General features: G+C 37.2%; 1 protein-coding gene across 5 annotated transcripts in view; it reads left to right on the top strand.

Annotated features, from left to right (window-relative positions):
• Positions 1-12,739, top strand: part of fam107b (family with sequence similarity 107 member B) — a 61,852-nt gene extending 49,113 nt beyond the window's left edge. For 3 of the 5 annotated variants that reach the window (XM_088647140.1, XM_088647142.1, XM_088647143.1), the window contains 3 exons: positions 2,458-2,641; positions 11,054-11,207; positions 11,710-12,739. In XM_088647140.1, coding sequence (XP_088503266.1) covers positions 2,458-2,641; positions 11,054-11,207; positions 11,710-11,829 — 458 coding nt within the window. In that variant the 3' untranslated portion in view covers positions 11,830-12,739. Of the gene's footprint in view, positions 1-752; positions 980-2,457; positions 2,642-11,053; positions 11,208-11,709 lie in introns of those variants that run through there. The other 2 variants (XM_088647141.1, XM_088647144.1) reach the window with 2 other exon arrangements.
• Positions 12,740-12,999: the final 260 nt, after the last annotated feature.

The raw sequence follows: 12,999 nt of genomic DNA, 5'->3' as shown, positions 1-12,999 counted from the left end.
CAACCTAGAGGTACTGTCATGTGAAACGTCTAGGTCATAGCTGCCTATGACATGAGGCATTTGAGAACAAAGCAAGGAGAAATTAATTAGAATGCTTGGCTGGCAGCCAAGAGCTATTGTGCATGCGGTTTGATCCATGAAAACACTGTAGGGAAAAACATTTGCATGATCTTTTGGGTTTAAGGGTCTTTCTGATTTCTTTTAAATGGTGTCTGGTTTTTGGTATTTACTCTATACATTAATTTATGTTATATTTTATAAGTTACCCTGCATAACGGTGTCTACTAAGCACATAATACATAACAGTAAATGGTCCATTTAGTAAGGGCTTTAAGGGCTATGTTCCAGCTTATTATAAAAAATACCTATATTTTGTAGTTATTCAATCATACATTCAAGACTGAAAAGGTGCTGAAATGGTGTGATAATGTACAGATACAAACATCCTAACCTGACTGGTGTCCAGGTGTTTTTTCCCCCCTCAGATACCCAGTTTGAGAGTTTTAGTTTTCTTATTACAGCTGGTATCTTCAATTGCAGTGTAAATAATTTTTTATTACCTGCAAAAAGTCCCTACCCATAAAGTCACTGGCGCAATACCTTGCTCTGCGATGTTGTAAGCATAGAACTTTTTTATTTCTATTTGTTTTTCTGGGAGCTGATCCAGTAGAAGTCCTCTTCCGTTTCCATATAGGGACAAGGCTGAAGCTTGTCTGTACATACCCAGCTGTTTAAAGATTAACTAGCCACAGTAGTGTTGGTTCTGGAGGGGAGTGTGCTGTTAGATAATGTAATATTGCCAAGGACAGAACAGGCTGCACTGCTTTAATCCTTCCTGAAACAACACGTACAGAGGACAGAGCTGCTCTGTCACAGTTCGTCTTTGCAGTCGGAAAGTAGGCGAGGATTTTGGTGTATATCAGAGCCAACAATGGCAACAGTGTTTGGATACCAAGTCTTTCCTCCCCTTCAAGGTAAGGTAAAAATATGCTTATCTTCTACTTATAGAAACTGAGGAAAACATAGCATAATAGAGTATTCTTCTATGAAAACATAAGAGTGCTATATCTATTCATATTCATATATTGTTGTGGTCAACAAAATATTTTTTCTTATTGAAACACAAACTAGGATTTTGCAAATAAATGCAAGGTAGAATCCATCTTCAGCCTGTAACTATCATATCATCACTGACTGCACACACTGGAAATATCATCCCAAACTTTACTGTAAAATAAACAGCTATCTGCTTTATTGAAGTTGGGTTTTCGTTTGTCTCAAGCTGGTTTCTCAGTTTATATTTATGTTTATTGCAGCCAGTTGGATTTAATACTTATTCTTTTAAAGAATAGTTTAGTTATTGTTTTGTAGCAATTTGTGATTTTATTAAGCTTATAGTTAAGGTAAAGTCTGGAAAGATTATAGAATCTGGAAAATGGAAAGAGGAAGCCTTTGTCAGAGGGACACTTTAAAGTTAATCTGCTGACTTTATTCCTTACAGTGCGTATGTACATAACATGCCTGGTTTAATCAATATCTCAAAGTTGAATCAAATGTTATTTATTTGAGTGTGTATGCAAAATGTATTTATTTCAAATGAAATATGATGGGGAGGCATGGTGGCTCAGTGGTTAGAATTGCAGCCTTGCAGCGCTGGGGTCCTGGTTTCAATCCTGAGCCTGGGGTGCTATCTGTGTGGAGTTTGTATGTTCTTCACGTGTTCGCATGGGTTTCCTTTGGGTGCTCCGGTTCCTCCCATGGCCCAAAAACACGCACGTAGAAAGTTGTACCCGGTACGAGTGTGTATGTCCCTGGGTCTGTGTGTGCACTGTAATTGACTGGCGTCCCGACCAGGGTGTATCTCGCCTTGCACCTGTTACAGGTCGGCATAGACTCTGGTTATCCCTCATCCCTGAATTGGAAGTAGTGGTTAGAAACATAGAAGGATGAATTATACAATTTTATGAAAGCAGCCTATCTATAATCAGAATATTGTTTTATGGTTTTGATCACCATATTATAAAAAATCTGAAATCAGTCCAGAAAAGGATGATGAAAAACATTCCTGTCACAAAGGAGTGTCCTCCACGGATCCACTAAGAGAATTGAATCTTTTAAGTAGAGAAGAAAATACTGTATGGAGAAATAGTGGTTCAAGTATTCATCAAATCCCCAAAGCCTTTGACAAAGTCAACCCAATACATTCCTTCAGAATCAATGGCAACATACAGTATGAACAACAGGAACCAAGCATATATATGGGGGGTGCATTTAAAATCGAGAAACAAAAGGCACTTTTTGCACTTTTTACAAGGGACACTCTAGAGCAGGTTATGCTCAACAGCATGTTCTTAAAGCTGATTCCCTGGTCTTTTTTGAAGAAACGACTGGATAAGATTGTTGGATCAGTTGGCTAGCTGCTCACAACCTGATGCTCTTATTCTTTGATGTTGACAGATAGCGGCTTGGAGCAGGGCGATTTGACAGAACTATCACCAACAGTGAGAAGCATCATGGCGGAGCCAGACTACATTGACAATGACTGTGATGAGTTAATCAAGCCCAAAAAGATTGTCAATCCTGTGAAATCTTCAAGGAACCACCAGGATCTTCACAGAGAACTCTTAATGAATCAGAAAAGGTAGGCCTTTCATAGAAAAGGTACATACAGTAATTACATCAATTACTCTTCTGTTATTTAAAAGTCTTCTTAACTAGTCCTCTAATTCCTGTTGTTTCAACCATAACATTCATGTATATCATACTGTATGTATGATAAGAGACAACCGTAAATCTGTAAACAGTTATGCATATTTGTATTGTTTAAAATATATATAATATATATCAAATTAATGCCATATGATAAATCTGAAATAGTATGATGCAACAAGCATTTAGTGTCACTGAGTTTTATTACATTCATAAATCTTTATGAATAAAATGTTTTGCGGTGATAGAATGCTTCTTCAATGTTCATTTGCAGATAAGACAATTTTGTTTTTTAAAAAAGCTTCAACTGAAGTTAAAAAATAGAGTTGTCATTTATATAATTGAATTTGCACTGCATATTTTGACATCTTTTAACTTCAGCAAACAAACTTTTCTTTCTTACCACTGACAAATACGGTTGTACTGTTTACACTTATAAGGGAGAAATATGTGGTTTAAATTATTTGGGAAGAGAACTTAATTCAAGTATTTCAATTAAATTTGATTGTGAAAGGAATTTTCAGAATAAAAAATACTTTTTTCTTTACTATATACTATAACAACACTTTTAACAGTGATAACACTTCTGTAATTGTAGTATATTGCATAGACTTTTTTATGTAAGTATGAAAAAATACTTTATGAAAAGGATGTTTGCATCCATACATTCCTGTCTGTTGCCGAGAGCTTCTTTCATCTTCGCCAAAGGGACAGATGCTCAGGCGCAACCTCATTCAATACTTGGTTTGAAAGCACCCAGAGAGATGAGACTCTTTTCTTAATGATCCGTAGATCTTTGGTTTGCTTGCAGTGAAAGAAAAAAAGTTTTCAGTGTGACTTGTAAATATTAAGTGACTGGCGCCATAATTCTCCTCATACTGTACTGTTAAACATAATAATACAGCTTCTACCATAATTTGCTATGCTGATTTCTTAAATCAAATGTACAACCAAAGCAGTTTATTTATGTTAGTAATGTGATGCATAACAGGATCATTCTTTGTATTGTTTTTCCTAAGAAAGAATTTGGATTGTTAGGAATGTGAACGTTGAGTACATAGATTTTGAACAGCATGTTTGTAAGAGTGTCCTATGATTTCTTCGTCATTTTCTTTTTGTGTTTTTAGAAATCTGTATAAAAACTCTGTAAAGAAGGTTAACTATTTGATTCTTAGAATGATCATTAATGTTTTACACAAAATACAACTTAGATGAATGTAGTTTTTTAACATTTGCAGGATGTGTTTTGACGTTTCGTATCTAGTTCAGTGAAGGTATTTGTTTTCTAGCGGATATGCAGGATCAGTGCAGACACTGTTTGAACAGTAGGTTAATCTAAATCTGTTTTCTCTGAAATGGATAATAAAGTGGGCAGGGAGGGTTTAGTTTTTATGGCTTACTGGGAATATCTGTAAAGCTGAAGGGGGAGAGGCAAGGACAGGCATCACAAAACAAGCAGAAAGGTCAGCCAGTTTCACCTTTCATCTATATTAATAGGGACAAATTGGAGCCTCTTGAATGCATTTTAGTACCCACGTTTGCCTTACATAGGGCAGTGCATCATTTGCACATTTCCTGAATAATCTTTATGAGTGACAGATATATCCTGTGACAGTGTGGTTGTTTGAGCTGCCTGTTTCACCGGCGGGAGGTCGATACCTCTAGCTGAGGTAGAGAGCTGACGTGTAGTCGCAGAGTAGTGATACTGTAACCCGCAAGAAATGTTAAAAGTATACGTATTTCTAAGTGAGGGTTCAAAATCTCTATCAGAGAGTAGAAAAACAGACGTCCGCAATCTGACGACTGGTCCCATGGTTCTGAGGCGAACACAGGGAGATTGTGTGAGAATGTTATATAGGGTTTCATGAAGACCCAGGTTGTGCTGATATACATTCTCACGCTGAACTAATGAGAGAGGGGGCGGCTAGAGGACCGTCTAGCAGTGTACAGTGGGAAGTCCTTCCCCACTGTCACAATCCCCTTAAGCTAAGTGTATGTTTGCCTTCTTTGACTTCAGTGTGTGTATCGGTGCTGCAAGAATCCGCAAAAAAGTTCATGTCAATAAAATGCATTGTTTCCACTTACAGTGCCTTGCGAAAGTATTCGGCCCCCTTGAACTTTTTAACCTTTTGCCACATTTCAGGCTTCAAACATAAAGATATAAATTTTTTATTTTATGTGAAGAATCACCAACAAGTGGGACACAATTGTGAAGTGGAACGAAATCTATTGGATTTTTGAAACTTTTTTAACTAATAAAAAAATGAAAAGTGGGGCGTGCAAAATTATTCGGCCCCCTTGCGTTAATACTTTGTAGAGCCACCTTTTGCTGCGATTACAGCTGCAAGTCGCTTGGGGTATGTCTCTATCAGTTTTGCACATCGAGAGACTGAAATTCTTGCCCATTCTTCCTTGCAAAACAGCTCGAGCTCAGTGAGGTTGGATGGAGAGCGTTTGTGAACAGCAGTTTTCAGCTCTTTCCACAGATTCTCGATTGGATTCAGGTCTGGACTTTGACTTGGCCATTCAAACACCTGGATACGTTTATTTGTGAACCATTCCTTTGTAGATTTTGCTGTATGTTTGGGATCATTGTCTTGTTGGAAGATAAATCTCCGTCCCAGTTTCAGGTCTTTTGCAGACTCCAACAGGTTTTCATCCAGAATGGTCCTGTATTTGGGTGCATCCATCTTCCCCTCAATTTTAACCATCTTCCCTGTCCCTGCTGAAGAAAAGCAGGCCCAAACCATGATGCTGCCACCACCATGTTTGACAGTGGGGATGGTGTGTTGAGGGTGATGAGCTGTGTTGCTTTTACGCCAAACATATCGTTTTGCATTGTGGCCAAAAAGTTAGATTTTGGTTTCATCTGACCAGAGCACCTTCTTCCACATGTTTGGGGTGTCTCCCAGGTGCCTTGTGGCAAACTTTAGACGAGACTTTTTATGGATATCTTTGAGAAATGGCTTTCTTCTTGCCACTCTTCCATAAAGGCCAGATTTGTGCAGTGTAAGACTGATTGTTGTCCTATGGACAGACTCTCCCACCTCAGCTGTAGTTCTCTGCAGTTCATCCAGAGTGATCATGGGCCTCTTGGCTGCATCTCTGATCAGTCTTCTCCTTGTCTGAGCTGAAAGTTTAGAGGGACGGCCAGGTCTTGGTAGATTTGCAGTGGTCTGATACTCCTTCCATTTCAAGATGATCGCTTGCACAGTGCTCCTTGGGATGTTTGAAGCTTGGGAAATCTTTTTGTATCCAAATCCGGCTTTAAACTTCTCCACAACAGTATTACGGACCTGCCTGGTGTGTTCCTTGGTCTTCATGATGCTCTCTGCGCTTTCAACAGAACCTTGAGACTATCACAGAGCAGGTGCATTTATACAGAGACTTGATTACACACAGGTGGATTCTATTTATCACCATCAGTCATTTAGGACAACATTGGATCATTCAGAGATCCTCGCTGAACTTCTGGAGTGAGTTTGCTGCACTGAAAGTAAAGGGGCCGAATAATTTTGCACGCCCCACTTTTCATTTTTTTATTAGTTAAAAAAGTTTCAAAAATCCAATAGATTTCGTTCCACTTCACAATTGTGTCCCACTTGTTGGTGATTCTTCACATAAAATAAAAAATTTATATCTTTATGTTTGAAGCCTGAAATGTGGCAAAAGGTTGAAAAGTTCAAGGGGGCCGAATACTTTCGCAAGGCACTGTATGTCTCACTGTTGAAACCATGCCTGCAGTGCTCTTCTATACTTGAGGGTCACATATTGTATCCTTAACCTTGAGACTGAAGGCTGATAATGACAATGAAGACAGGTATTCAGCAAGATCTATATTAAAAATTAAACAAGGATTGTTACAGTTTGTATAAAAAAAGTTCATTTTTGAGTTGAATATTTTTATTTTTATTAAACTTTAATTTAATCTGGCATTTGAATGATCCAGCCATTGAGTGGCCTTCTAATGCAGGCTTCGCCCTATAGTCTGGACAATAGCAGCCAAAAACTTGGCCAAGCCAGTTGGGTTTCCACACCACAACAACTTCCATGACTTGTTGGGTGCCTGTGAAGTTGCAGTGTCATCAGTGAGAGCTGCATCACTCCTCTAACTGATGCTGTTTTACTATACACGCTGTGTGTGGTCCAGGGGCATAGTTTAGAATCGAAGATGAAAAGATTCTGTTTTTTAACAGTATGAGATATGTTCTAATAAAAGAAAATATCATTAACCAATTAGATATTTTTAAGACTTTGTGGAATTGACATAGGAAGGACTATAAGTGACCTGCAGCCATTCAATTTGTGTCTAAAATAGCAACATGCATACCTGCTTAATCAGTAGTTTGGTAACCTTGATATCAGTAAATTTCTCATTTGCTTTATTAAAGTATATTGTGCCCTGCATCAGGTGTTTCTTCAACAGCACAGCCCAGTGTGATCCCACATTCCTGAGACATTGTGTCTTGTGTTTACTTTCTCTTTAATGGAAGGAGATTCAGATTCCACAGATGCCATTGATGTTGTGCTAACTTATTGTTTCAAAGTACAGTTCAGTTCAAGGTCGTGTTCCTGTTCTATGAGCTGTTTTGAATGGATACCCTGAGTGTTGCCATAATGCAAATAAAAGAAGAAAAAGGCTGGCATGCTGAAATAAAATGCATTGTACAAAGTATTAAATACAGGTAGCAAAAATGCACTTTATAGATATTAAATGGGAGGCACCAATCTAGAGGCGATTCTGTGGACTCATAATTGTGCTCTTTAAATTCCAGTTAAAAACATGAGACAGACCTCCTGTAGAATACAGGGGAAGTGCTGTCTCTGCAATGTGAGAAGGATAATGAAGACTTAGAAAAATTTCAAAGAGGAGCAAGAGCAGTATTTAGGATTGAACACAGGAAGTACCTTTTATACAAAATTATTATGTTATACTAAGCCATGTTTTTGAAGCTGATCTCCCTGGGAATCTTCAAGATAAGCTTTAACTGCAACAACCAAGTGAGCACAATGAATTGAATGCTCTTCTCTTGTATCCTTCTTTGAATTAATGTCCTAACCTTTTCAGAAGAATGTCTGAAACATTAGGGATGCAGAACAGTAACTTTCTAGTCAGCCTGCAGCAGATACTTTTTTATATGCCACAAGTGTGCAAGCTTTTGAACCTACTGGTTAAAAAGCCCTCCAGATTATGTAACTATTGCAATGAATGCTGTGGTTAGTGATGATTGTGTGATTGTAACATATTCATAGTGGTTTGCCTCTGTCATCACAAAATCAGTACAGCAGTTATTGCACTGAATTTACATATTGTAATATTTTTGCTTGGGACATTTGTAGCATATACTGTATAGACCCACTACTGTATATATGTGCTGAATGCAAAAATTTGCTCTCAAGATCGTTTTAATTCCTTATTTACAAAAGTAACATTTTGTAATCCTACGCAACTTGAACTTAAATTGTGCTCATATTTCAAGTTCATGTTTTATTTCAAACATCGCGTGTAATAAACTGTAATAAAGGAACAAAAGATGAATTACATTGGAAACTTGAAGATGAAAAAAGTAATATTTCAGTTCTGTAGCCTTCTTTAGCCAACTATGCTAAAGTTGTTTTTTTCTTATTTTTACTTTAAGTATTTTTACATATTCCTTTGTTTTTTTTATACACTGACTCAGTGCCCCACTTCAGCCTCTACAGTGTAACAAATCTGTGCAACTGAATGCTGCACACTGGAATCATGCTAATCCGAGATGAACGAGGTGCTCCCTCATCTTTCACTGAAAACTGAAAATCTTTAGAAAAGTAGAAATGGATTGAGGTGAAAGGCCACTAGGATGTTGTTGGCCAGTTTAAAAGATTTTATCTCCTTGAATTGAAAGCTGTTGGAATGATCGATACGATATCATCCAACTTCAAAACTAAAAACAATTTGTATGAAAACTAAAAAGGAATACTTAAAGTAAACAACCAGCATCAGTGGAATTTATCATGTATTTTGCATTTCCTTCTGTATACAGTGTATGGGTCCCTACTGAATTTCAGAATCTCCCTTGGGGTACTTTTTGGCAGACATAGGCTTAAAAGAATTGATTCACAGAAATTTATTTTTAGACATATTAGGATTTTATAGTACCATGTGAGTCAACCCTTTTAAATCTGATAAATCACTAATGTAGTGTCCTTTCAACATGAGATTGTGGTGTCCCTGCTGAAGTCTGTTTGGGGATTAAAAGCCTTTTAAGTTCATCTCAGCACAGAAAAGTAAATCTATTTTATGTAACATTTAATTTACTTTGTGGCAAATGAACTTCTCTCCTCATTGGGCTGAAGTTGGAATCTGTGATTTAAATTTCTCAGTTTTAATTAAATAGACTTTTATGGAATTTGGATAATTTATAGACTGGAGGGATAGTTGTGGCATTACATTGCAAAAGGGTGTTGGAGAAATATTTTTTTTCCTTAGACCTTTAAAAAGTCCTTCATTCATAGTGTATTTATTTTAAAAAACAGTAAAATATATAATTATTCCTTGTGGTTAGTGTAATCCACTATCAAAGGATTTCTTCACTATATTGCTTTCTCTCTGTGCTGTACTGCATACTGTATTATCTAAATTTCCTTGAGCTACAGTGAAAAATATTTTGTTCTAACTTGAGGAAGGTCTGTCATGTCCTGTTTTTTTTAAAAAACAACTTGAGTGATTTTAGTAGTCTATTTCTTGTTTGAACCTGTTATTGTCTTTGAGTTAGGTTTGTATTACCTACAGTGAATTTTTTTGTAAGGACAGGCATACATTGCTTCTGTTACATAATGCTATTTCTAAAGGAGATCATAATAACTAAAATCTAAAAAAAACTAAGAGAAAAGAAAGTGGATAATCAGAAAAGAGCTTTTGTTAAGAGAAAAGTAAAAAGATGTTAAGAGAAAATGTATATACATGTAATTTTGTGTATGTTAAGATTTTGGGAGCTACAGTGAGTGGTGATTTTTTTGCTCTTTTCCTGTTGTTAAACTACAGTATAATATAGTGTCACTGCAAGCAGCTTTAATGTCTTGTGCTGCATTACTGTCAGAGACAGTAATGAACTGCACTTTAAAAATAAAGTTACAAGAAATACAGTTTTGAAGAAATGTAAAACATCAGTAGTAAGCAAGCCATTGATTGAGTACTTACCACTAGTGATCTTTAGTCTTTTCTCAATTTCCCTTTTTAAACACATTTTTTTGCCTTCCTGTAGTGCGTATTGTACATTACGAAGAATACAATCTAAATGTGGCATTCTTCAAATTGTCATGTCTTGACATGAGACTAGTATACATCCTGTATGTCAAACCATTTGTGCAGTTTTATTTGAACAGATAGGGTAAGCAGAGGTAGATGTGAGCATGTTCATGATGTGGGTCGATAGCTATTACTCATTTAAAATGCTTTAAACTATTGCTTCTTTAACAGTTGATCAAAGGGTCATTACAGATCGTCCCTTTGGCATACCATTGTTAAAAAGATAAATGACCATTTCCAATTCTGAGGGAGGATTACAGAAACTGGGGCAATCAGGATTATGGGAAAGTGGCAAATGATCATTTGCATTACATAACACACTATGTAACAGCCAATAGACTGGGACAAAAGTCCCATCTTGTTTCCTTTCCTCACTGCCTGTTTTTGTGTCATTTATCTTTCTGTTCAATTTAAGTCTCACAGAAATTGACAGGAAAACAATGTAGGTCTGTGCAGTTTCCTGTGGATTCTACTGTGGAGGGGAACTCTGCACATGGCATGATTAGTAATCACAGTGGTGCCATAGGAATTAGCAGTAGCCTCTGGCTCTACACCCCTGAGTCTCCACTATGTGTCTTTTGAGAACATTGAAGCTGGTTGTCAGCTTGACATTTTATGCTATTTCAGACAAAATCTGAATGGAATCCTTTGTTTACAGCAGATTTCAGAATGAGGAATTGTTACAGATAAATATTATAACATCTATTTAGCCATCCATTTTCTTGCTGCTGTATCTAGTACAGGCTCATTGAGATAAAAGTCAGAATACACCCTGTACAGGACACAAGTAGAGACACAAGGCACACACATACACAAACACAAACACGCACACACTCACACCAGGGCCTTTTCCCAGAAGCCACTTAACCTACCAGTCTTTCTTGGGACTGTGGGAAGAAACTGGAGCACCTGGAGAAAACCCACGGAAACATGGGGAGATGTTGTAATAACAAATTGGAAATACAGATTTTAGCTGTGATATTTTTTTTGTGTTTAGTGGCAGAATAAATAAAATAGTTTTGTTGACTGACCTGGTCTTTACTTTAATTCATTTAGGGGCCTGGCCCCACAGAACAAGCCTGAACTGCAGAAGGTGATGGAGAAACGGAAACGAGACCTGGTTGTGAAACAACAGAAGGAGGAGGAAGCCCAAAAGAAGAGGACTGACCTGGAGATCGAGCTCATGAAGAGGCAGCAAAAACTGGAGCAGGTGAGGGGCTGCAGTGACCAGTCACTTGGTTGTGTACCTTAATGAGTAACCTCTGCTCAGAGCTCCATGTAACTATGACTTGAGTTTTTCTCAGCTCTGATGAGGGGGCAAGTTTAGGGCTGGAAGGTGCCCTTATTGTGTTTGCACACCAGTGACCTCCCTCTGAACTTTCAGTGTTAATGAGAGGGAGTAAAGTCACTGCTCGGTGTGGGAAGCCTAGATTAGTGCCAGCTGACGCATCCAAAATTCAGTTGCATGGAAGGATAAAGAGTAAGCAGTTCCATTTAAAATCCATTGATTTGGATTATCAGGTGAAAGTGATTGCAGCGGTTTACGTGTAGAAACACTGGTCTGGATTAGTGTTTGGGGAACAAAATGGGAGGGTATGACATAGAAGTATAAGCTCCTTCTTTATTCGATCAATACAGAATGGACATGTATCCCACGGGAGTAATTCAGCAAGTGGACTTTTGTCATTTATTTCGTGTCTATTTTTTTTTAGCATGAACTTGAAAAACAGAAAATGGAAGAAGAGCAAGAGAATACTCCAGAGTTTGTCAAGATGAAAGGAAACCTGAGGAGAACAAAACAGGAAGCCGAGCATCAAGACCACGACACTTAAACCAGCACATGGAGTCCCTGGCACTTATTGACAACATCCACATCCGGCGGGAATTTTCCAGTTGTATAGGTCTTGTTTCCTTATAAGCAGGAGAGACTGTAGATTAAAGATCCCAAGCAGCTTGTATTTTTGGAGGCTTACCAGTATTTACTTCATTATTGTCACTGAAGATGGGCAGTTGTGGGAGGATCAGTTTGCCACTATCGGGAGCAGATGAATTTCAGTTGAAACTAAAGTTTGTTGCCTTGAGAACAGAACTTAAGAATAAAGCCAGAGAAAGCTACTTGTATTTTCTTATTAAAGAATGGAAACTTGGACACTGGATGAACTCTTGGAACTGCATTGAAATGTTTGTCAGCCAAATTCAGTGCTGTTAACGCAGTCTTATTTATGTATTATTATTTTTTGCCTACATAGGAGGTTAAAATGTTAAGGTGTTTTTGTGTGTGTTATTTTCTAAACTGAAAAAAATGTTTTCTTCTGTTTGTGGAACCTAATGAAGAACCATTTAGCTGTGTAATCACATTGCTTGCTTTTTTTATTCTTTCGTTTTCCCTCATCGACGCCTGTTTTACATTATGCTAGATCTCCAGGTGTGGGAGTGTATATAAAAAATATAAAGTTTTTTCTTTATATATGTTTTTTTATTCAAATAAATATAAGGTTAAAATTTGAATTTTATTAGGTTTTACCCTTGCTAATATTTCTATCCACAAAATATTTGGAGTTTTGGCTAAATATAACAAGAATTACAAGGAAATGCTGTTAACTTTTAACATTTTGTAGACGTTCTGGTAAAAGCTTTTAAACTTCACTGCTATTACAGTTTGGTAATTAACTTGCTTTCCTTTTGTTTTTTATTTGTCCATGGTAGCACATTGTCTTTAAATAAAGATAACTTATGAATGGCGTTCTTTGGCTGAAGCTCAGATTTCCTGTCACTACTAATATTGGCAAGACTTTGGAATGGAGCTCTGCTGACTGAACTCAGTTCTCGGAAAGAGTTCAGTCTTGTTTTAGTCTTGAGAAGAGTTGTGTGAAAAACAGCATCACTTTAGTAGTAGTTCGCAGTAAAAAAGCTTTTTTTAACAGCTAAAGCAAGTTCATCTTATGACCTTGCACTGTTGTATACTTCCACATTGATTGAGGAAATGTTAAAATCAGAAAAAA

The sequence above is a fragment of the Lepisosteus platostomus genome, chromosome 9, assembly GCF_059453375.1.
Source record: "Lepisosteus platostomus isolate fLepPlt1 chromosome 9, fLepPlt1.hap1, whole genome shotgun sequence".
Classification (NCBI taxonomy): Eukaryota; Metazoa; Chordata; class Actinopteri; order Semionotiformes; family Lepisosteidae; genus Lepisosteus; species Lepisosteus platostomus.
This window is presented reverse-complemented; position numbering and strand designations above follow the sequence as displayed.